Source organism: Schistocerca piceifrons, chromosome 4 (genome assembly GCF_021461385.2).
Source record: "Schistocerca piceifrons isolate TAMUIC-IGC-003096 chromosome 4, iqSchPice1.1, whole genome shotgun sequence".
Lineage (NCBI taxonomy): Eukaryota > Metazoa > Arthropoda > Insecta > Orthoptera > Acrididae > Schistocerca > Schistocerca piceifrons.
Window position 1 is genome coordinate 249,151,238 of NC_060141.1, and position 23,807 is coordinate 249,175,044.

At 40.7% G+C, this 23,807-nt stretch overlaps 1 protein-coding gene across 4 annotated transcripts in view; it reads right to left on the bottom strand.

The window, feature by feature from the left end:
* LOC124794778 (transmembrane and coiled-coil domains protein 2-like) overlaps positions 1 to 23,807 on the bottom strand; it is a 189,678-nt gene that overhangs the window by 137,634 nt on the left and 28,237 nt on the right. For 3 of the 4 annotated variants that reach the window (XM_047258414.1, XM_047258413.1, XM_047258411.1), the window contains exons 2-3: positions 21,571 to 21,625; positions 6,810 to 6,975 (exon numbers count right to left, since the gene is read on the bottom strand). In XM_047258414.1, the coding sequence (XP_047114370.1) occupies positions 6,810 to 6,943 (134 nt within the window). In that variant the 5' untranslated portion in view covers positions 6,944 to 6,975; positions 21,571 to 21,625. The remainder of the gene's footprint in view (positions 1 to 6,809; positions 6,976 to 21,570; positions 21,626 to 23,807) is intronic. The other variant, XM_047258412.1, reaches the window with a different exon arrangement.

Consider the following 23,807-nt stretch of genomic DNA (forward strand, 5'->3'; position numbering starts at 1 on the left):
TGCTTTGCTGACAAAGGTCGTAATGGCCGAAAGCTATAATTTGTGAATCTTCTTGTTGTGCCTATCGCGACTCAGCATCTCTGCTATATGGTGAGTAGCAACTTTCCTTCTCTAATATTGTTACATTCCATCCTGGATTTTCCATTGTTTGAAACAAAGAGTAGTTACAGTGAAGAAATGCTGAGACAAAAGAAATTAATGTAAATTAAGGCCAGGTGGGTGGCTAGAACTGGAGATATGTTGTTGTGCTAGTTCCCACACGTGGAGTTCTGAGAAACTGATATCTGGGGGGAAGAATCCAAATGGCACTTGTTGTGAAACAGGTGCCCAGGTCATGAACGTCATGTTGTAGAGTATGCTCTGCAACAGGATATAGTGAGTTGCCAGGATACACCTTCTGCCTATGTCCATTCATCCTAATTGATAATTCTGTGGTAGTCATGCCGATTAAGGAGTCCAAACAGTGTTTATATAATAGCTGGTATATGATGTGTCGTTTCGCAGATGGTTCACCCTTTGATAGTATATGTTTTGCCAGTTACAGGGCAATTACAGGTGGTGGCAGGAGGGTGCGTAGGGCAAGTCTTGCAGTGGCAACGGTCACAGGAGTAGGAGCCATAGAGAAGGGAGACGGGTACAGAAGGAGCATAGGGTCTGACAAGAATATTGTGAAGACTGGGAGGGCGACAGAAAGCTATTCCAGTGTCACGCAAAATTTCAGACACAGTGGATGCCATTTCAGGGCATGATTTTAGGATGTTATGGCCCTGTCTAAGTAGCTAATTAACACATTCCGGACAAGGATAATACTGAGTCACCAGTGGTGTGCTCTGAAGCACCAGGATTGGATGTGATGGCCCAGTAAATCTGCTTTTTAACTAGGCTGATGGGGCAATTATGTGCAGTAAAAGGTGAAGTGAGAATGGTGGTGTATTACTGTAAAGAGTCTGCATCCGAACAAACATGTTTGCCTCGGATGCCAAGGCTGTATGGGAGGGAACATTTGGCATTTTGATGTTTCCAGGTCAAACATCCCCTCCCACACAGCCTTGGCATCCGAGGCAAATGTTTTTGTTTGTATGCAGACTCTTTACAGCAAGACATCACCATTCTCACCTGAGCTTTCATTGCACATAATTACCCCATCTGCCTAGGTAAAAAGCAGATTTCCCAGTCCATTACTGATCCTGGTACTGCTGATCCTCCAGAAGAAAAAAAAAACAACAATTTTGGAGCACACCACTGGTGACTCAGTATTATCCCAGTCTGGAATGTGTTTATCAGCTACTATAACAGGGCCATGACTTCCTAAAATCATGCCCTGAAATGAGATCCACCCTGCCTGAAATTTTGTCCACCACACCTAGAAAAGCTTTCCGTCGCCTTCCCAATCTCCGCAATATTTTTGTAAGAACCTATGCTCATTCTGCACCCATCTCCCTACCCTATGGCTCCTACTGCTGTAACCTTCCCCACTACAAGAATTGGCCTATGCACCCTTCCACCATCACCTATACTAGCCCTTTAACTGGCAAAATATATATTATCAAAGGGAAAGCCACCTGCAAAACAACATGTCATACACCAGCTATATGTAAACACTGTTTGGCATGACTACCACCAATTATCAATTAGGAGGAATGGACATAGGCAGAGGGTACATACCGGCAACTCACTATATCCTGTTTCAGAGCATGCTCTACAACATGACATTCATAACCTCGAAGCTTGTTTCACCACATGCACCATCTGTGGTCTTCCCCCAGACATCAGTTCCTCAGAACTCCACAGGTGGGAACTAGCACTATATGTCTTCAGTTCTCGCCACCCAACTGACCTTAATTTACATTAATTTCTTCTGTCTCAGCATTTCTTCACTATAACTACTTTTTGCTTCACTTTGTTTTAGTTTCCTACATCTTTCTTTCTTTGTCTTTCCCGTCTACTTTTCACCACTACCCTCCCACTTCTGTTACGTACAATTCACTTAGCTGTTCATTCTTATTAACTCAAGCATGGCGTTTAAGCAGTAATCTCTGTCAGCAATTTAACCTGTCTTCCACCTTTAAGCTCTCAGGTTTCCAAGTCTTGTCCAATGCAGTCACAAACAATCAGTCTTTCCTTCTCATCCTGTATGATAAGTATCCCTTGATCCGCAGTTCTGGGTCACTTTCCTGAAATCTATTATTCCTTTTCCTAGACCTCCCCAGTACTGTTCACTCATTCTTCTTCCTTCCCCTTCAACCACTCTGCTTGAAGGAGGAGCCACTGGCTCCGAAAGCTTGCCAATTACAACAGTCTCATGTGTGTGTTCTGCTGCTGCTTGGTGAGCAGGTTTTGGGTCATTCCATATCAAGTCATCCAGGCCACCACATTCATTATCTAATTGTGAACTGAGATTTTGTGTACTGCTTTTGTATCTAATATCATGAACTTTTGCCAATTATTATTGCTTTATATACATTCTGTTGGTAGCAACTGCTGAAAGTTTGATGCAAAATAATGGTTCAAATGGCTCTGAGCACTATGGGACTTAACGTCTGAGGTCATCAGTCCCCTAGAACTTAGAACTACTTAAACCTAACTAACCTAATGACATCACACACATCCATGCCCTAGGCAGGATTCGAACCTCCGACCATAGCGGTCGTGCGGTTCCAGACTGTAGCACCTAGAACCGCTCGGCCGCCCGGGCCGGCAGTTTGATGCAATGCGTTACTTCAAAGCAAACTGTAAAAAATTGAAAATTGGCCATAGTTTTTAAACAAAAAAAAAGGGTATGCTGACAGTTTTTGACTTACCAAACGAGAAAGCGCTGGTAGATACACAATAAAACACACACACACAAATTTCAAGCTTTCGCAACCCACGGTTGCTTCATCAGGAAAGAGGGAAGGAGAGGGAAAGACGAAAGGATGTGGGTTTTAAGGGATTGGGTAAGCAGTCATTCCAATCCTGGGATTGGAAAGACTTACCTTAGGGGGGGAAAAAGGACAGGTATACACTCGCGCGCGCGCGCTTACACACACACACACACACACACACACACACACACACACACACACACACACACACACACACAGAGAGAGAGAGAGAGAGAGAGGCAGACATATGTAAAGGCAAAGAGTTTGGGCAGAGATGTCAGTCGAGACGAAAGTACAGAGGCAAAGATGTTGTTGAATGACAGGTGAGGTATGAGCGGCGGCAACTTGAAATTAGCGGAGGTTGAGGCCTGGTGGGTAACGGGAAGAGAGGATATATTGAAGGGCAAGTTCCCATCTCCGGAGTTCTGATAGGTTGGTGTCAGTGGGAAGTATCCAGATAACCTGGACGGTGTAACACTGTGCCAAGATGTGCTGGCCGTGCACCAAGGCATGTTTAGCCACAGGGTGATCCTCATTACCAACAAACACTGCCTGCCTGTGTCCGTTCATGCAAATGGACAGTTTGTTGCTGGTCATTACCACATAGAAAGCTTCACAGTGAAGGCAGGTTAGTTGGTAAATCACGTGGGTGCTTTCACACGTGGCTCTACCTTTGATCGTGTACATCTTCCGGGTTATAGGACTGGAGTAGGTGGTGGTGGGAGGGTGCATGGGACAGGTTTCACACCTGGGGCAGTTACAAGGGTAGGAGCCAGAGGGTTGGGAAGGTGGTTTGTGGATTTCATAGGGATGAACCAAGAGGTTACAAAGGTTAGGTGGACGGCAGAAAGACACTCTTGGTGAAGTGGGGAGGATTTCATGAAGGATGGATCTCATTTCAGGGCAGGATTTGAGGAAGTCATATCACTGCTGGAGAGCCACATTCAGAGTCTGATCCAGTCCCAGAAAGTATCCTGTCACAAGTGGGGCACTTTTGGGGTTCTCCTGTGGGAGGTTCTGGGTTTGAGGGGATGAGGAAGTGGCTCTGGTTATTTGTTTCTGTACCAGGTCGGGAGGGTAGTTGTGGGATGCGAAAGCTGTTTTCAGGTTGTTGGTGTAATGGTTCAGGGATTCAGGATTGGAGCAGATTTGTTTGCCACGAAGACCTATGCTATAGGGAAGGGACCGTTTGATATGGAATGGGTGGCAGCTGTCATAATGGAGGTGCTGTTGCTTGTTGGTGAGTTTGATGTGAACGGATGTGTGAAGATGGCCATTGGACAGATGGAGGTCAACGTCAAGGAAAGTGGCATGGGATTTGGAGTAGGACCAGGTGAATCTGATGGAACCAAAGGAGTTGAGGTTGGAGAGGAAATTCTGGAGTTGTTCTTCACTGTGAGTCCAAATCATGAAAATGTCATCAATAAATCTGTACCAAACTTTGGGTTGGCAGGCCTGGGTAACCAAGAAGGCTTCCTCTAAGCGACCCATAAATAGGTTGGCGTACGAGGGTGCCATCCTGGTACCCATGGCTGTTCCCTTTAATTGTTGGTATGTCTGGTCTTCAAAAGTGAGAAGTTGTGCCACATTTTCATAATCTGCCACCACAAGACCACTCCTTTTAATACATTTACATGCAGTTTTTTCGAAATTTTCCCAAATTTCTCCACCCTTTAACGGGTTTTGGTGGCAACACAACCACCTAACCTTTGTGCACATCGTTGTTTACCAACCCAAGTTCACCACAGGATCAACATAGCTCAGCTTTAACCAACACTATAAAAATATAAACCTTCCTCTTTTTTTTAAAAAAAAAAAAAATTTTCAAGCTTCCACTGCAAAAACTGTAGGAACTAATGCATTTTTAAATTATAAAGGAACTCCATGATAAAATCTTCTTGGGTTGAAGATGGCAAGTAAGAAACTTGCTGAAACGTTGCTGGAGAACAACACATTGACTCGGCTGTTAACCCGAGAAGATTTTATCATCGAGATTCACTGAGAAAGCCTGCATTCTCATATATAAAGGAGCTCGTCTATGAAAGCCTGAATTCCTGAATCTATAGAACTTCTTTTTGTCATAAGTACAACAGTAATTGACCTGCAACATTTACATTTTGGAAATGAGAATATACCTAGGTAAACTTTCACTACCCAAAATTTCAAGTAGTTGCATGATGATGGGTGTCATTTCCTAAAATTTCTGGGTACTTTGAAATGGAATAACCCTTTTTTTATCTATACAGTTAGTTAATTCTATTAGATTGAGAAATAGGAGTGATAAGAGAAAAGAAGGAAGTGAGAAACAAATATTTATAGATTTTGGGTAAGATCCCTACACTGTGGAGAAATCTTCAATATTAGAAATGGTAAAAGCTGTATTGTCAGAGACTAGGCATCTGACTGTGAGCATGAAGATGGAATGTGTCCAGATCTGTTGAGAGAGGAGGATGAAAGTGTAGGTTTATCTAGGAAAAAGGGAACCTATGCCCGAGGTCAGGTGAATCAATCGCAGGAAGGACCTGAATCAGTTTAATAGGAATGAGAGGGTAGGTTTACCTAGGAAAAAGGGAACCTATGCCTGACGTCAGGTGAATCCATAACAGGAAGGACCTGAATCAAGTTGATAGGAACGAGAGGATAAATTTATCTAGGGAAAAAGGAGCTTATAAACGAGGTCAGGTGGATCTAAGGCAGAAACTCAACCATTTAAATAAGTTAAATGCCAAGCTAAATTTAACATCTCATGGTAACTAAAGAAGCCATGTTATTAAAGTAATCAAATGGATCTTTAAGCCATGGTGACTAATGTAAGAAAATTGATGATGATTGTATGCATCAGTTTGACATTGAAAGAAATGCATTGAATTTAGGCCACATGAGACCTTAATAAAAAAGTGAAATTAATTTATGAATTGCTTTTAAGATAAGCCTCACTGTCTTTAGCTGTGCAAGTTATACCACACAACATTTTTCATCTTATTGGGGGTATCTGTAGTGGTACTTGTTGCTATAAAGCACAGCAACACACCTCACTTTCCTTTTACTAGAGCGATGGAAAATGTACGTGAGAAAAAATGTGACTTTAATTAGTAGTAGTGTAAAGAGCATCTACTATGCCCTGGTCTGTTGGAATTGGTGTGCAGATATTAGAAAGAAAAATGTGGGCACAGCACAGAAAGTGACAACAGGTGTGAATTTGGACCGTCCAGTGAGAGGCCACTTGCACTTTGCAGGTGCAGTAGTTTCCAAGGAAGAAAGAGGGGGGGGGGGACTGATTACTACGGTCGGGATGGGGGGGGGGGGGGGAGGAGTAATATGCTATCTCAAGTTAAGTACAAACTTATCATTTTGGTCCAGCATCAAAAGGTTATATATGAACAGGTTGTGTGAAAAATTTTGTTTATTATCTGTTGTTGTGAGTTGAGAACTTATTTGAATATAGAAGAATTACAAAAATTGTGTTCTGGAATTGAGGGGCCACATGAGGCGGAGGACACAAGGGTGAGGGGGGGGGGGGGGGGGCAGGAGGGCAGAGGATAAAACTTCAATACATTTCCAGAAACAGATGAGCACCTCAAACAAAATTTATTAGATTTCATCTGCAGATAAAAACAGAAGAAATATGTGAAAAAAAAAGAAAGAGAAAGAGTTGTGATCTACATAAGTTGACACCAGGATGAGAGAGACCCATCAGTTTGATTATTGATAATATTAGAAGTAACTTTAAAGTACTTACATTTTAACACAATTTGTTCTTTATATTTAAGAATAATAGAGACAGCCACAAATACAAGATGGAAAACCAACATACTGAGTCCTCCAGTGGAACTAAGGGAAGAGTTGAGTTGTAAATTTAAATGACAAAAAAATCATGCATTGTTTAGAAGAGTCTCTGAACAATGGAAGAGCACACAAATTAAACACTTACTAGAGAACACTCACCCAATGGATGCATGTTGCTGCTGCAGGACCCGGGCTAGAGAGGGCGACGCACTCCGGCTGCTGGTGGTCGTCGCCCTGCCCCCCTGCTGGGACTGTGGCTGTGGCTGGCTCTGGGACACTTGCAGGCTATCCATGCTGCAGTTTGAACTCCATTTCCACACAGTACCTAAGGACATGATAAGAGGACTTAGATGTAGCAAGTATTTTTAAGACTCATTTCTCAAAAACAAACAATTTAAGAAGTACAGGTAATAACTCTCGAAACAGTGGGTGCTCCGAGTCATCGATACACGTAAGACTATGAACTTTTTTTCTATCTTTTATATGAATCCACCATCAGGCTACAGTACACACATGCACATCTGTATGGCTACCATGTCCCAGTTGACAACACTGTGCCAGCACTGCAGCTCAACTGGAGTCATGGTTGGGTTGGAGTAGGCAAGGGGAAAAAGAGGATGGAGAATGGGGAGGAGGCAAGGGGAGAAAGAGGATGGAGAATGGGAAGGAGGCTAGGGGATGTGTTTCTGACATCTAGGAAGGAGAGGCAGAATATGCACACAATACACCTGCATCAAACCAGTCTCTGGACTGAAGACCACAACAAGAACACCACCTGCTAGTAGGTGGCTGACAGGACAGACAAATATAAACCTATCTGAAAAGAAAGAAACACATGACATAAAACAAGAACCAGTTACCGACACTTAAGAATCCAAGGTTAACACATACTGTCCATGGAGGACACAGAAATTGGAACACTCACTTTCAGAATTGCTCCATGCCTCTACCTTCAAAGATGTAAACCTTGTCATAAGTGGTAAACAAAGTTTCTGAAATACCAGAGATAACTGTTTGACACCAATGCTTATGGTATTAAAATTGTGAGTGTAATGAGTGGTAGGAATGAACAGCTCCACCATTAAGAAACTTAACTGTGTAGGTAATAGGAAAAGAGTACATATTGACACCACTTGTCATGTCAAACTTATATTGCTCATATATCATGGATGACTGGATCAATACGTACAAAACGGAGGTAGAGTCTGTGAACAAAAAGAATAAATGAGAAAGAACATCTCTATTTTCCACAGGTATTGGATTTCTGAGTAATACTGTTATAAAAGGCAAGTGAGTGGTGGTGGTGGTGGTGGTGGAGGCCTTAGAATGGAGAAAGTAATTTAGGCAGGGGAAAAGGGAAGCAAATTAGGCATTAAATTCACATTGCCAATTTTGTCATTGGAGATGGACCAAAAGCTCAAATTGGGAATAGATGGGGAAGGAAATTGCAGAGCCCTTGCAAAAGAAATCATCCTAGCATTTCCACAAAGTGATTTAGGAAAACTACTGAAAATCTAACTCTGGGCAAAGCTTTTCTCTTTCGTTTTTACTGTTAAGTAAACCAACCCATAACTGTTCAGCAAGAAGCCTCATTACAACATGAATTATGTTAAACAGCCAATAAATCGGCCCATTCTGTACCATTGCAGCAACGGACTACTGGCCCATGGAACTAAACTAATGTCAAGTTCTATCCTGTTACATTAATTAGTTTTCCTTATTATCCTTTTCATTAGGAATGAACATGTACCTGTATACCACCTCTAAAGTTATCTGTGTTTCATATTTGTATTTCACTTTTTCTTCCCACAATTATGTCCATTAATTAAGGCATCTCAAATATTTCACATAAATGTGAAATGAAGTGAACACATTTCTTTCAAATTCTAATACAGTACTTCCCATCACATCCTATGAGTACCTCATATATATTTTAAATCCTAACATAGCCTAAAATAATTCTCAAAGGATTTGCAAGCACACAAAATGTGAATAGTACCTGCTATAAATGACCTTGGAGTCCCATTAAAAAAAGAGAGGGTATGAAAATAAGATACTGACGGCCATTCTAGACACATCAAACTCCCTTTCACATCAACTTATTATGTATGCTACAATCTGAGCCACAAAAGGTTTTATGATATGTATTATGCCTCTCACAGTGTAGTCAGTTTTTACCCTCAGTAATCTGATACAACACAAAAATAAATAAAAGCACACCCTATCTTTTGCAATCATGAGCTGGGGTAGATGCACAGAGCTGGGGTAGTTGCACAATAGGGGTAAGAGCAGGTTGGTTGGATGACTGAACAGACCAGACTATTAGGTCATCATTTCTTTTTTCCACAAACAGACAGGCCCGCATAACTGTAGATCAGAGATAGTCTAACGTGCAAAACCCAGGGGAAGAAAACCCCAAAGCCTACCAGGGGTCAGTGAAGCTGTGATATGGGACAAAAGGAAGAAAGGGAAACAGAGGAAGAAAGGCAGGCAAGATGCTCTTTCTATGGAGCAGCAGGAAGCCCCTGAAAGCAGAGTGCCAGGAGGGAAAATACATCCCCCAGCCCCCACCACTTACCGGAGGTACTCCACTCAGAAATTGCCTTGGGAAGACTAGCAACACAAGCAAGGCAAGAGAAGCACAGACAGATAAAAGATGAACAAGTTTAACAGACCACACAAGAGTGGGGAAGAATAGTAAAGGAGCAGGAAGGGTGAGGATCAGCATCAACCAACAAGCCCCGACAGCTGCACTCCAGTCTGGGCAGAGGAGGCAACAGTGTTCCACCAACTCCTAAATGGGCTGATAAGGTTCAGCAGCCCTCCCTTAAATTAAGAGTCGTGAAAGCCCACTTCACGAATAAAATGTGAGACTACGACACCCACTGAGGCATCATTTCCTAACACCAGGGGTAGCGAGTTAGGGAGATTAAGAGTCCGCTGCAGGGCAGCTACAGTGGGACAGTCCAGTAAAATGTTGACCACCATCAAATGGGAGCCGCAACGACAATGGTGTGGGTCCTCCCTGCAGAGGAGATAACCGTAAGTCAGCCAAGTATGGCCGATGCAGAGCCAGCAAAGGACAGTGGAGTCCTTACATGGAGGACCTCCACAGATTTGTGATCTCCTTAATCACCTGTAGCTTTTTTGGTCAGTCAGAGTGAGCCATTCCATCGGCCAGGCACCTAAAACTTGATGGCGTAATATTAAACAGAGGTCCGTTTCCACAATAACGATCTTAAGAGTTGGTTTACTGCTAGTCAGTTTCACCAGACTATCAGCGAGTTCATTCCCCGGGATCCTGATGTGGCCCGGTGTCCAGAGAAAGGTCACTGAGCATCCACACTGTTCAAGGCATACAGGGAATCCTAGATGGCAATGACCAAGGGATGGCGAGGGTAGCATGGGTTGAGAGCTTGCAAACTGATCAAGGAGTCACTGCAGATGAGAAAGGACCCCACCAGTACAGGAACAGATACACTCATGAGCATGAGAAATGGTTGCCAACTCCTCGGTGAAAACAGTACAGCCATTCAGCAAGGATCACAGTTCAATATGTCCCATGTGAGTATACGCAAAGCCTACAAGACCAGCAATCATCGAGCCATCAGTGTAGACTACTTCTGAACCCCGGGATGCACCAAGGTTGGAGAAAAATTGCTGACGAGGGCCTTAGGATGAACAGTCTTTCACACCTTGTGATAGGTCAACACAAAGCTGTAGCCAAGGGATGCACCACAAAGGTGTGCAGGAGTGGGTCCAGAGAAGAGGTGAAAGAGGAAATGACTCAGCTTCAGAGAGGATAGACTGGATGCGATTGCAATCATAATCCCTGATCTGGGCTGCCTTTGCGGAGGTGGATTACCATGTTTGGAAAGAGGAGACAGTAGTTTGGATGTTTAGGGGAGTTGAAACGGGAGAAGCATAATTGATAAGCTGTCATTGGTGTCTGATCAACAATGGATGGATCCCAGCCTCCACAAGTGAGCTGTTCAAAAGGCTAGTTCGAAAGGCTCCTGTCGCAAATTGAGTCTCACAGTGGTGTATCGGATCCAGTATCTGCAATGCTGAAGGCAATGCCGATCGATATGCCAGACTTCCATAATCAAGCTATTGCAATGAGAACTCACCCTCATTCCAGATGCAGTTAGAGATGCAATAATATGACACTGACAATTCACCAGGAGGTGCTTGATTTGGTTGTGAATGCGTTCAGCCCTGGGGCTCTACCAGACCAGTGGACTAGGACACTGATGAATTCCCACTCACTGAATGGAGCATTATATGGCTCCAGGTGGCGTGTAGTAAGAGAAAATTATTTTAACTTCATCTGCCGTTTTAGAACATGAAAGGCAGGTTGAAAATTCTCAGATGCTGAAAAGTGAGCATAGAGCAGAACAAAATGTTCAGTGACAGCATCTGGGTCAGCAGAGACAGTACAATTCACAGTAATACTAGGTACAACTGCAGAAGTCCGGTATCAACAGAGATGTCGGACCTTAGCCAAAACCATATCGGGTGGTGGACCTGGGCATGGAGCTGCTTAAAGGCAATAAAGCGCTCCGTTGGTGGGTGCTGCTTGTGGCACTGGAGAACCTGCCTGTGATCTCTAATGGCCTCTCTTATTTCTGAAGACCACCACAGTACTGTCTTCTGTCATGGCAGGTCCAAGGAACAGGAGATTGCTAAATCAGCTGCTGAAAGGATGGCTGTAGTTGTATTCACGACTGCCCGATCAATATCTACATGCAGCGGGGAGCCAAGGTAGACAGCAGAGGCTAAAGCACCCCAGTCAACACCGTTGAGGGTCCACCTGGGCAGATGTCCAGGGCAGTGATGCTGAGGGAGGGACAGGAACATCAGGAAATGGTCTCTACCACAAAGGTCACAGTGGACCCTCCAGTGGATGGATGGAAGAAGACAAGGGCTGCAAACGTAAAGGTCAATGGCTGAGAAATTTCCATGACCCACACTGAAGTGTGTGACAAGGGTCAAGTTATGCCACTAAATTTTCAGGACCTTTACCACCGCCAGTATTCCTTGGTTTCACACCACAAAGGGTTATGGGAATTGAAATCATCCAAGATTAGGAAAGGTGGGAACAGCTGAGAAACCAATGCACACAATATATTCTGAGACACTTCACCATTGGGAAGGAGGTAAACCTTGCAGATGGTAATATCCTGAAATACCCTTACTCAAACAGCCACAGCCACAGCCTCCAAAGGAGTATCAGTAGGCACATATTCGCTATGCAGACTGTCTAGCACGTATGTGTCTACCCAACATCCTGTCATAGGTAGCACAATTCTTATAGTAGCACCTGTATCCATGAAGGGCTGGAGTCAGAGTTGCTGGAAACCAAGTCTCCTGAAAGGCAATGCAGAAGACAGGGGAACTGTTTAAAAATGACATAGCTCACCAGGTGGTGGAAAAAACTGCTACAATTGCACTGGAGAATAATGTTGTCAATGTACAGTGAGGTCGTGAAGGTACCAAGGGGGCAGGTTATGCCTTAGGGTCTTCTGCTGCCACTGGCTGAGGGGTTATGGCATAAATATACATATGTTCCGGGTTCTGATGAGTGATGGAAACTGGGGCCTCGGGTGCTGCCGGAATCTCTGCCTCAGCTACAGGAGTGAAACAGGCAGGATCAATGGCATAGGGGCCAATGGAATGTTGTCCTCCTTGGACTTTTTCTTGTCTTTCTCTCCCTCTAGGATTTCAATGATGGTGAGGGCTTCTCTGAATCAGTTTCACATAAAGAAGATAATGATGATAGTGATGCCCTGCGATTAGCAGCCTGTGACGACTCCAGTCACTGCCTGGTGTCTAACTGTAGATCAGAGGAAACCTTGAAAGAAAGTGTCCCAAGGACACCCTACCTGGTGAGAAAAGCTGGAGGAAGGTGATTTGTCTCCAATTCGGAAGTGAGGACCAGTGTTCCTGGTGGCTGGGAAGCCTTCGACCCCAAAGCAGATGTGGGGGAAGCAGCAAGAGGGGTGCCCTCAGCCACAGGGGGACAGTAGGGGGGGGGGGGGGGGGCAGGCATGGTTTAGTGGCCCTGAGGGCCTACAGCAGGAGGTGTAACTGACAGGAACACAGTGCCAAAGAGGGCGATGTCATCACAGCTGTAGCATATGACACTGTTTTATATCCTGTGTGCAACCACTCATACTTCCTTCTTGGCCTCTTGGTGAGTGAATTTGTCCAGTCTTGTATCTATCTATCTCTCTCTCTCTCTCTCTCTCTCTCTCTCTCTCTCTCTCTCTCTCTCTACATATATATATATATATATATATATATATATATATATATATATATATATATATATATATATATATATATATATATACACGCACACAAAGATGAGGTGACTTACCGAACAAAAGCGCTGGCAGGTCGATAGACACACAAACATACACACAAAATTCAAGCTTTCGCAACAAACTGTTGCCTCATCAGGAAAGAGGGAAGGAGAGGGGAAGACGAAAGGAAGTGGGTTTTAAGGGAGAGGGTAATGCCAGCACTTTTGTTCGGTAAGTCACCTCATCTTTGTTTTTATATATAATTTTTCCCACGTGGAATGTTTCCTTCCATTATATATATATATATATATATATATATATAAACAAAGATGATGTGACTTACCATACGACAGCAGACATATGTCTGCTTGTGTCTGTATATGTGTGGATTGATATGTGTGTGTGTGTGCGCGAATGTATACCCGTCCTTTTTTCCCCCTAAGGTAAGTCTTTCCGCTCCCGGGATTGGAATGACTCCTTACCCTCTACCTTAAAACCCACTTCCTTTCATCTTTCCCTCTCCTTCCCTCTTTCCTGATGAGGCAACAGTTTGTTGCGAAAGCTTGAATTTTGTGTGTATGTATGTATCTGTTTGTGTTTCTATCGACCTGCCAGCACTTTCGCATGGTAAGTCACATCATCTTTGTTTTTTTTATATATATATATATATATATATATATATATATATATATATATATAATAGAGGGAAACATTCCACGTAGGAAAAATATATCTAAAAACAAAGATGATGTGACTTACCAAATGAAAGTGCTGGCAGGTCGACAGACACACAAACAAACACAAACATACACACAAAATTCAAGCTTTCGCAACAAACTGTTGCCTCATCAGGAAAGAGGGAAGGAGAGGGAAAGACGAAAGGATGTGGGTTTTAAGGGAGAGGGTAAGGAGTCATTCCAATCCCAGGAGTGGAAAGACTTACCTTAAGGGGAAAAAAGGACGAGTATACACTCGCACACACACACACATATCCATCCACACATATACAGACACAAGCAGTTTCTCTCTCTTTTTCTAATAAAGGCTGTGGCCGAAAGCTTATTTGTGAATGTGTGTGCCTGTCCCCAACTTAGTATGTCATCTTTACGTAAGGAGCAATCTATCTTTTCCTTACACTGTTGATATTCCCACCTGGACATTCCGCTGTTTAATCAGTTAAATATTTAACAATGAACAAGCAAGAAAAAGTTTAGAAAAGCTTTGAAATTATGCTGCAAGTTTGTTGGAAGTCACTAAGTGCACTCATTACAAAACACTGCACGAATATAGTCTGGGAAGTTTGCACTCTACTTTAAGCAAAAGCAAGTTCTTTAAGCATCTCTATGATGTCATATCTCCCGAACTCTCTGCCCTACAATGAAATAATTTTGCTGTTACATTCAGTGATATATGTGATTAGTGTGTGCAAACTGTGTTGCAAATAATCGGCAGTAAAGAAGTAATAAAATGTGATACCAGATGCTGAAGTTTTACTGGGACAGAGAAAATTTAGTAAACAAACTTATTTCCTTTCATCATTTTGTCTGGGGTACCAGAGAAAAAAGTTTTCTAAAAGTTCAAGGCTATGTGTACAGTTCACTGGAAGTGGCTAAGTGCTCCCACTCTCAAAAAATGGATGAATGAAGTCCAGGTATATGTGTGCCATCAGTTATGATTCTTCAAGACAAATACACAGTTTCTAATTGTAATACTTGTTTTATTGTGTTAAACTTCTAATATAAGAATATACCACGTAATGATTATATTATGACAGTATTTAAAATTTTTAAACTCTGTCAGTAATTCCACAGCCATTCAATAGGCAACCCGCATATCCCTCTCCCTTGCCCCCCCCCCCCCCCCCCCCCCTCTCTCTCTCTCTCTCTCTCTCTCTCTCTCTCTCTCTCTCTCTGTGTGTGTGTGTGTGTGTGTGTGTGTGTGTGTGTGTGTGTGTGTGTGTGTGTGTGTGTGTTTCTTTTTCTGACAAAGGCTGTCGCCAGGAAACGGGATCCAGGATAGTTGCTTAGTAATATATTAGATTAGCAATGTATTATTACAGGAGCATCATCTTTCCATGGGTAAGCAACTGAAAAAATGCTCATTTCTACTTGAAATCTTATGCAGTATGTGTCATGAGGCATTAGTATAGTGAAGTACTGTCGAATGACTCTCACTTGTAAGAGCACAACTTGTTCATAAAGGTGCATGGATATTTGATCATAAATCCAAAGTGCTTCAAAAGATGCTGCATCTGATTTTTTGCAGTACATATATATTAAGAGAAACAATCATAAATAATATTCACTTGTGATTTGAATGTTAACCTAGTGTAACTGTCATCATCAGCCATTTGATGCCCAATGCTGGAAAGAGACTTCTCTAGATTTTTCCATGCATTGTAGTCTCAGCAGTGGGTATTCATGTTGCTTCTGCATTTCTTTTAAGACCATCTACCCATCTTCTATTTGATCATTGCCAGTGTGTCTTCTTATTTCTCTGAATCTGAGAGATAACTCCCTGGGGACATCTACCATTCATGTAATGTCAACCCTCATTTCATTTTCGCTGTTGACATACCAACATATTCTACTACAATCCACCGCTCTCTGATCAATATGTGAGTTTGCTGTATTTTTACTCACCAACATACATATCTCTATTGTTCGAGGAATGATTTCCAGGTTTTAATGTTTTTCATATTTGATTTTCATGTGTAACCACCAGGAGTCAAGACTGGTAACACACTAATTTTAGACCTTCCTTTTCAGACATAAAGACCATGTTTATTTTACCAGGAAAAGTAAACATAAGAATGCCCTCAAAGCAATCTGTAGAAACTCTTCATTCTTCAGAAACATTCTAAGTCTTAATAGTTCCCTTAAATGAGTCCTTGAAGGCAACAATCTTGGGAAGAAAGGAAGATTCTAGTGGAAAAACGAAAGAGGGAAACAAAAAACATCACAGAACAACTGGTGCAGGTAATAAGGTATCAAACTACGAAGAAATTATGAGAAGTCCAGACAAAGCTTCTATATTATTTTTACTCCTTTGTTTATTGCTTTTCCTGTCCATTCAGCCATGTACAACTGATGTAAATACAAACAAACCTTATCAAATAGTTTTACGTTAATGTGTACATCTTTTAAATATGTTTTTATACAAAGTGGTTGGTTGGTTTGTGTTGGTTGGAGGGACCAGACTTTATACAGGGCGAGGCAGGAGGAGAGGTACGCGTTTTGACAGGTGATAGCATTACTGATTCTGAACAAAAAAACTTTATGTGGACATATGCCCTATTCCGAATGGTTTCTGAGATAGAACACTTTTAATGTACATTTCTATTTATTTTCTGAATTATTGATTGTCATAGTTTACAACGTACCACTGTAATATAGAGAAAGCTGAGATGAACATTTTGATACAGTATGATTGTGGTCTATAAAGTCAGAAAACTCCCTCAAACTGGTCTAAAAAAGTACCTAAGCTACAGCACACGCACGTCACGTGATGGTTTCAATATTCTCGTGATCTCTTTGTGCAGGAAACTGTTATTCCTAGACAAAAAAATAAATAGGACCCTTTTTTGTAGCAAATTTAATTTAGTTGAATTGTGTATTGACACAATTTTTGTTGGAGTGTGCAGTTTTCGTGTTGTTGTTGTTGTTGTGGTCTTCAGGCCTGAGACTGGTTTCATGAAGCTCTCCATGCTACTCTATCCTGTGCAAGCTTCTGCATCTCCCAGTACGTACTGCAGCCTACATCCTTCTAAATCTACTTAATGTATTCATCTCTTGGTCTCCCTCTACGATTTTTACCCTCCAAGCTTCCCTCCAATACTAAATTGGTGATCCCTCGATGTCTCAGAACATGTCCTACCAACTGATCCCTTCTTCTAGTCAAGTTGTGCCACAAACTCCTCTTCTCCCCAATCCTATTCAGTACCTCCTCATTAGTTATGTGATCTACCTATCTAATCTTCAGCATTCTTCTGTAGCATCACATTTCGAAAGCTTCTATTCTCTTCTTGTCCAAACTATTTATCGTCCATGTTTCACTTCCATACATGGCTACACTCCATACAAATACTTTCAGAAACGACTTCCTGACACTTAAATCAATACTCGATGTTAACAAATTTCTCTTCTTCAGAAACGCTTTCCTTGCCATTGCCAGTCTACATTTTATATCCTCTCTACTTCAACCATCATCAGTTATTTTTCTCCCCAAATATCAAAACTCCTTTACTACTTTAAGTGTCTCATTTCCCAATCTAATTCCCTCAGCATCACCCGACATAGTTCGACTACATTCCATTATCCTCATTTTACTTTTGTTGATGTTCATCTTATATCCTCCTTTCAAGACACTGTCCATTCCGTTCAACTGCTCTTCCAAGTCCTTTGCTGTCTCTGACAGAATTACAATGTCATCGGTGAACCTCAGTTTTTATTTCTTCTCCATGGATTTCAATACCTACTCCGAATTTTTCTTTTGTTTCCTTTACTGCTTGCTCAATATACAGATTGAACAACATTGGGGATAGGCTACAACCCTGTCTCGCTCCCTTCCCAACCAATGCTTCCCTTTCATGTCCCTCGACTCTTATAACTGCCATCTGCTTTCAGTACAAGTTGTAAATAGCCTTTCGCTCCCTGTATTTTACCCCTGCCACCTTTAGAATTTGAAAGAGAGTATTCCAGTCAACATTGTCAAAAGCTTTCTCTAAGTCTACAAATGCTAGAAACGTAGGTTTGCCTTTTATTAATCTAGCTTCTAAAGTAAGTTGTAGGGTCAGTATTGCCTCACGTGTTCCCACATTTCTACGGAATCCAAACTGATCTTCCCCGAGGTTGGCTTCTACCAGTTTTTCCATTAGTCTGTAAAGAATTCGCGTTAGTATTTTGCAGTCGTGACTTATTAAACTGGTAGTTCGGTAATTTTCACATCTGTCAACGCCTGCTTTCTTTGGGATTGGAATTATTTTCATGTTATTAAAGAAAAACGTACAGAAGTGATATTGAACGTGTTCTATCTCAGAAAGCATTCACAATAAGGCATATGTCCATATGAAGTTTTTTGTTCAGAATCACTAATACTATGTCTCAAAGCACGTATCTTTCCTACTGACTCACCTTGTATATTATTTTAATCTTATTTCAATTGGTTTTAAAATCTGATATCAAATTTGGTGTACTAAGTTCCTTCATTAATTGTCAAGTCTATAACATAAGTAAAATTAATGTGATCTTGTTATGTTTCATTAACACATTATCCTGCTCCATTTCTTCTGTCAAGGATGTGAAAAATTCCTCTATCATTGCCAAGAAGAATTTTGGTGACATGGAAATTCTTTTCTTAACACATGTTTTAATTTTAAATTTCTCCTGAACTGATCACAAATTCCAATAAACTTGCCATTTCCAGGAACCATAATTTCAGTTTATTCATCAGTCAATGACAGGAGAAAAAAAAAAAAACAAATACACTTTGGTACGTTACAATCTCAACTTGCGTAATGGGGAACATCTCTGCAATTCTATTGCACTCCTTAGGAAAGCTGGAACTATGTATTCATTTTCTAGACTGTACACACAAACTTAAGCAAAGACATTTATCAACCAGAAGATATTCCATGATCTTACACTACATCCATGTCTTCAAAAGTAACAATTCCTTCTTAGTAGAAATAAAACTTTAAACAAGATGGTTACTTAATGGAGAGAAGCATGGAGGGTAAAAATTTTTGAGAAAGACCAAGGTTTGACACATCACACAACATAAGGTTGTCTTTAGCCCAAAAAGAGGTGCACACTCCTGCAATCAAACTTTTTTTAAACACTTATCCAGTGATAAAAACAAAAAGAAAATGTTTCTCTCGACAATTCCTTCAATTCCATGGAAGAATTTCTATTAGTGTAATAGTAAATTATTAGTGTAATAGTAACCATATTTACAAAGTAATTTATAATGTGAACATAAAATGACTTGTTCCACAGCATTATGATTTACCATGCAAATGATCCATAGAAAATGAAACTAACAGCAAGCTGATTCAATGGATATGGGTCTCAGTTATGCAAAGATAAAGAAGCTTGCACAGGATAGAGCACTAGCAAGCAAGCTTTAAGACTAAAGACAATGACAAAGAAAATAACAACAACAGCAACACCTAAAATGCAAAATATCTGTATGTGTGTCACAGAGACTGCATGGCGTTTAAATTTTACTGCACGAGGTAAACTCTCTCTACACTAGGACAGAAGTTTGAACAACAGTCTACTCTACAACTTGTAATTTATTTTATTTTAGCTTTTTAAACTCTGAATGAAATTTAATTTAGGCAGTGTAAAAATATCTCAAGTGTCAACAATACTGGAAGTATCATTCATTTTTCCTATAAGTTTCTAGCAATAGTTATTTGTCTCTTTAGGGAATGTGCTATTATAGATGTCTCTCAGTTCAGTAAACCTCGATATGATTCAAACAAAGTGGGTGAACACTTACTGTCTTTGTTATAAATTGAAATTTGATGGTCCATCAATTGCAAAGGATTCAAAATTGTATGAGACCACATAACGACATAATGTCTGAAGTGCTATGAGAAAGAGGTTATTTACTCAATAAACAACTGATTACACTCCCAAGAATTGCGCCTCAAACTTTTATCAGCTCTCTAACAAATACTGTGTATATCAGATGAGATATGGTGCAAGCTTATCTCTGGGAAGTTGTGAGTACTTTGATACTAAGCCAGTATGGAACATTGAGAATGAACTTTCTGATGTTCCACAGTGACCACCACAACAGGAAAAAATAAACAATATACAGCTTCTTGGTATAATGTTTTCAGCTATGCAACACTGTGAAAGCCAGTTTTCGTCCTTTAGGATTCTGTGCTGATTTTGTTATGTTAAAACTAACTGCAACTGTTAAACAGAATCAGCCCCCACATCACTCCAGCTCTCCTATCATTCAACAAAGCATACAAATAAATTATGTGAGAATTAGGTACAATGTACAACTCTTAAGCTGCAACATGTCACAGCATTACAGGGAACCTACTGCGGATTTGTTTCACTTGTTGTTATAAAAGAATAACCATAAATAAAGTAATTACAATAAAAACCACAAATCTGCAAAAGACTGACTGTCATTCAGAGCTGGAAACAAGCCAGTAGAGCCATTTTTCTGACATTCTTCTTACCAAGATGATGAGACAACATTCTTTGCTGCTTGTACTAATTAAGAAGCATTTTCCAATGTGATCCATATATAATGGAGCTGATGCTCTTTACAAGCAGTATTACAGAGAACCACTGTATCACGGAAGATATTACAATAAAATCTATCATCACTTACTTTGTGTACATAATTGGAGTCAACTTTGAAACATGAGAACTGTAGGGAATTACAGAAAGTTAAGTGTATTTGTTTCAAATTTCCAGTACTACATAACAAATAAGAATTAAAAACATTAATTATAAACAAATATATACCTGGGCAATAAAATTGTGTAGTTATAGAAATTTATAAGTGATGGTAGACAAACTTTTATTCACCGTGAATATTATGCAAATGTAAGATCACTCCACAAATGTAACCACTTTTAAAACTGACAATGTCATGAGTCTTCAATATCTTTTGACACTTGTAGGATGATCCTGTTGAGTTTTATATGATAGAAGAAATAGGAGAAATAACATTAGTCACTACACCAGACGCTCATTTGTGAAATTGGATCTTCAGCTTTGTAAGCGGAAGAGAGGCGGCGTACAAGGACATGTAAGAATTCAATATTTGCCAAAAACAAGGCAGCGTGATAACACAAGTCAAACGGCACTAAAAAGAGTTTATTACACAAGAATTGCAGCTCATCACAACTTTTGCTTAATTGTGTACATGAAGCGTTTCGAAAATGATAGAAATATTAAGAATAGGTATAGAAGTACAGAGGTAACAGTACGCAATGGATACAACATGACTGTACTGGCCAGAAGTAAAGATGACCCAAAAACTTATAAATGTCATTAACAGACTACTTAGCACAGAAATAACAACATTGACAACATCCAGCTAGTATGATAACTGGACACCATCAGACACACAGCTGAAGAGGAGGCACTCTGGTATACAAGCATTAGCATGATGGGATACAACAGTGGAGCTCAAGTTAGCAATTTTAAAATAAGACAAGGATTTTTGGTCCAAATTATTTCATTTTATGACTACAACTTCTATATCCAAATATAGCCAAATGATGATTTAAATAAACGCAGCCAGTTGATAAGGGATCATGAATGTCAAAACTCTTAGCTGTGTATGAAAACTCCTTTATTGCGTGTTTTATTATAAATAAACACTTCCTGATGTTCAGCACGAACATTAGCAAGTTTCCCTTTTTAATATTATCAACATGTTCTGCCAAGCACCGACATAAAAGTCGGTTAATGTTACAACCATTGACTTCTCACTATCTCACTATACTTCTGTCTCTTCAACAACTTTCTCGGACTTTGTGAAATATAACTGGCGTAAAACTTACAGTACAGACAACCTGTTATTAGTGACACATTCTATTATGATATGTTATGAACAATTATTACAATACTAACAATGGGTGGAGAGGTGTCAACATGGTCCTGCATGAGGTATCATCCCACCAATCACCTGGAAAAATACAAACAAGTAAAACAGTAAATAAAAATTTTAAAAATTAGAAGAGTTAACAAAAGAGGACACCTCTGTGTCCCATTTTACCACACGCTTCATTCTAGCCTCCTCTAATTAATTTTATTAAATTAATAGAAATAAATAAAGCCAAAGCATGACATTTTACAATACTAAGAGTTTCTTAAAAACATTCAGGATGTGCATTGCACACAGCAGTTTGTTTCCTTGCACTGCATTCACTACATAAGAACACAAACTTACCGTTGTATGTTTAATATCCACACCCTCCTTTAGTCCTACATGGACACTTCAGCGATATTCTAGGATGGACTGCATGAGTGATTTTAAGTAGTCTGCTATGTGCAGTGGTTGCATTTCACTAGTATACTAACAATGAGTTAAAAGTCTAATATGTTCTTTACCTACAGCTGAGGCTATGTGACTGTGCCATTTCATATTCTTACAAATCGTTGATGGTTGTCATCATTTTTCTGATTTAACAGGCAATTGCATATGTATCCTGCAGAATTCCATGAACACATGGAGTAACCCTCCCATTCTGCCTGCAATTCTAACCAAAAAAAGTCCTTCGTTTCAAAAATGAACAATTGCTCTGCACCATTAGCTTTTAAACTGTGGGTTTCATTTAGAAGTAAATTACTGTTTTATATTATAAAAAAAGATGTTCACAGAAATAACAACACATGGCACATCCTATCACACCATGTACACTAAAAACAATTGCAGTCTTTTCAAATAATCCCACCATAACATTCTTGATGATCACACAAAAGGAAATAAGTTGTCTTCTAAGCTGATAACCTGTTTCCGAAGCCACCATTCACCACATTCCAAAGACCCTTTGAATAAAGTCAGGCGTGTGAATGGTCAGAATATTTATCCCAGAAATGCAGCTACTCCAAACTGATTATGTAGGTTACTTTAACAACTATCCATCACTTAATATGGACTGCTTATGTTACTTCTCAAATGCAACTGAAATTAAATGAAAATTCTCCAAATTAACATTTTACATAATTAGCATTTAAACTTCATTGAAGCTACTTTATTGATACATTATTCAGTTTTTGATTGTATACTACAACATTTTTGACATTTTGGGAATGGTCATAAATACAAAGTAAGCTGTACTGAAAGCAAACTGAAGTGACTATTTTGTGGTCTAGTGTTTCCAATGCACTTATTTCAATCTATCTGTTCTCCATGTGAACACCTTGAAATCTAAACCCATTATGTTTCATTGATGTAACACACACACACACACACACACACACACACACACACACACAAGCAGGCTAGAATCTCTTTTTCACCTGTCAGAATTTAATTTATAGTATCATAGAGGACAATTCACATTGCTAGTTTCCCAAATCCCTGGTCTGGTTCATGTTTACTGATGACATCCTTATAATCTGGACCCAAGGCCAGGACACCTTATCCTCATTCGTCCTCAACCTCAATACCTTCTCTCCCATCCTCTTCACCCAGTCCTCCTCCACCCATTGTGCCACCTCCCTAGATGTCGATCTCCTCCTCTCACATGGCTTCCTACACACCTCGGTCCACATCAAACCCACTAATCACCTGCACTTTGACAGCTTCCACACCAAAAAATCCCCCCCCCCCCCCCCCCATGCAGTCTGGCCAGTGGTAGACACATCTGTAGTGACAAGAACTCCCTCACCTCACAAAGGCCTTCACAGACAGGCAATACTCTCCAGACCTAATTCACAAACATATTTCCCATGCCATATCCTCACAAGCATTCCAAGAACCAACCACAAAGAAGCGGCCCCCTTGTCACCCAATACCACCCCAGAACGCCTGAACCACATCGTTCATCAGGACTTTGGTAACAATCATCATGGCCTGGAATGAGGGACATCCTACTCAAGATATTTCCAAAGCATCCCAAAGTGACGCTCTGTCACCCACCCAACCTCCACAACAGCATTGTACATCCCTATGCCATTCCCACCCCCAATCCCCTGCGACAGATGTCATACCCTGCGGAAAGGCCAGTCCACTCACCCAGCACCAGCTACTCCAGTCCTGTTCACAATCTTATCCTATCCCAATCAGAGGCCGGGCCACCTGTGCAATCAGCCAAGTTAATTATCAGCTCTGCTGCAACCACTGCATAGTGTTTTGCACTGGT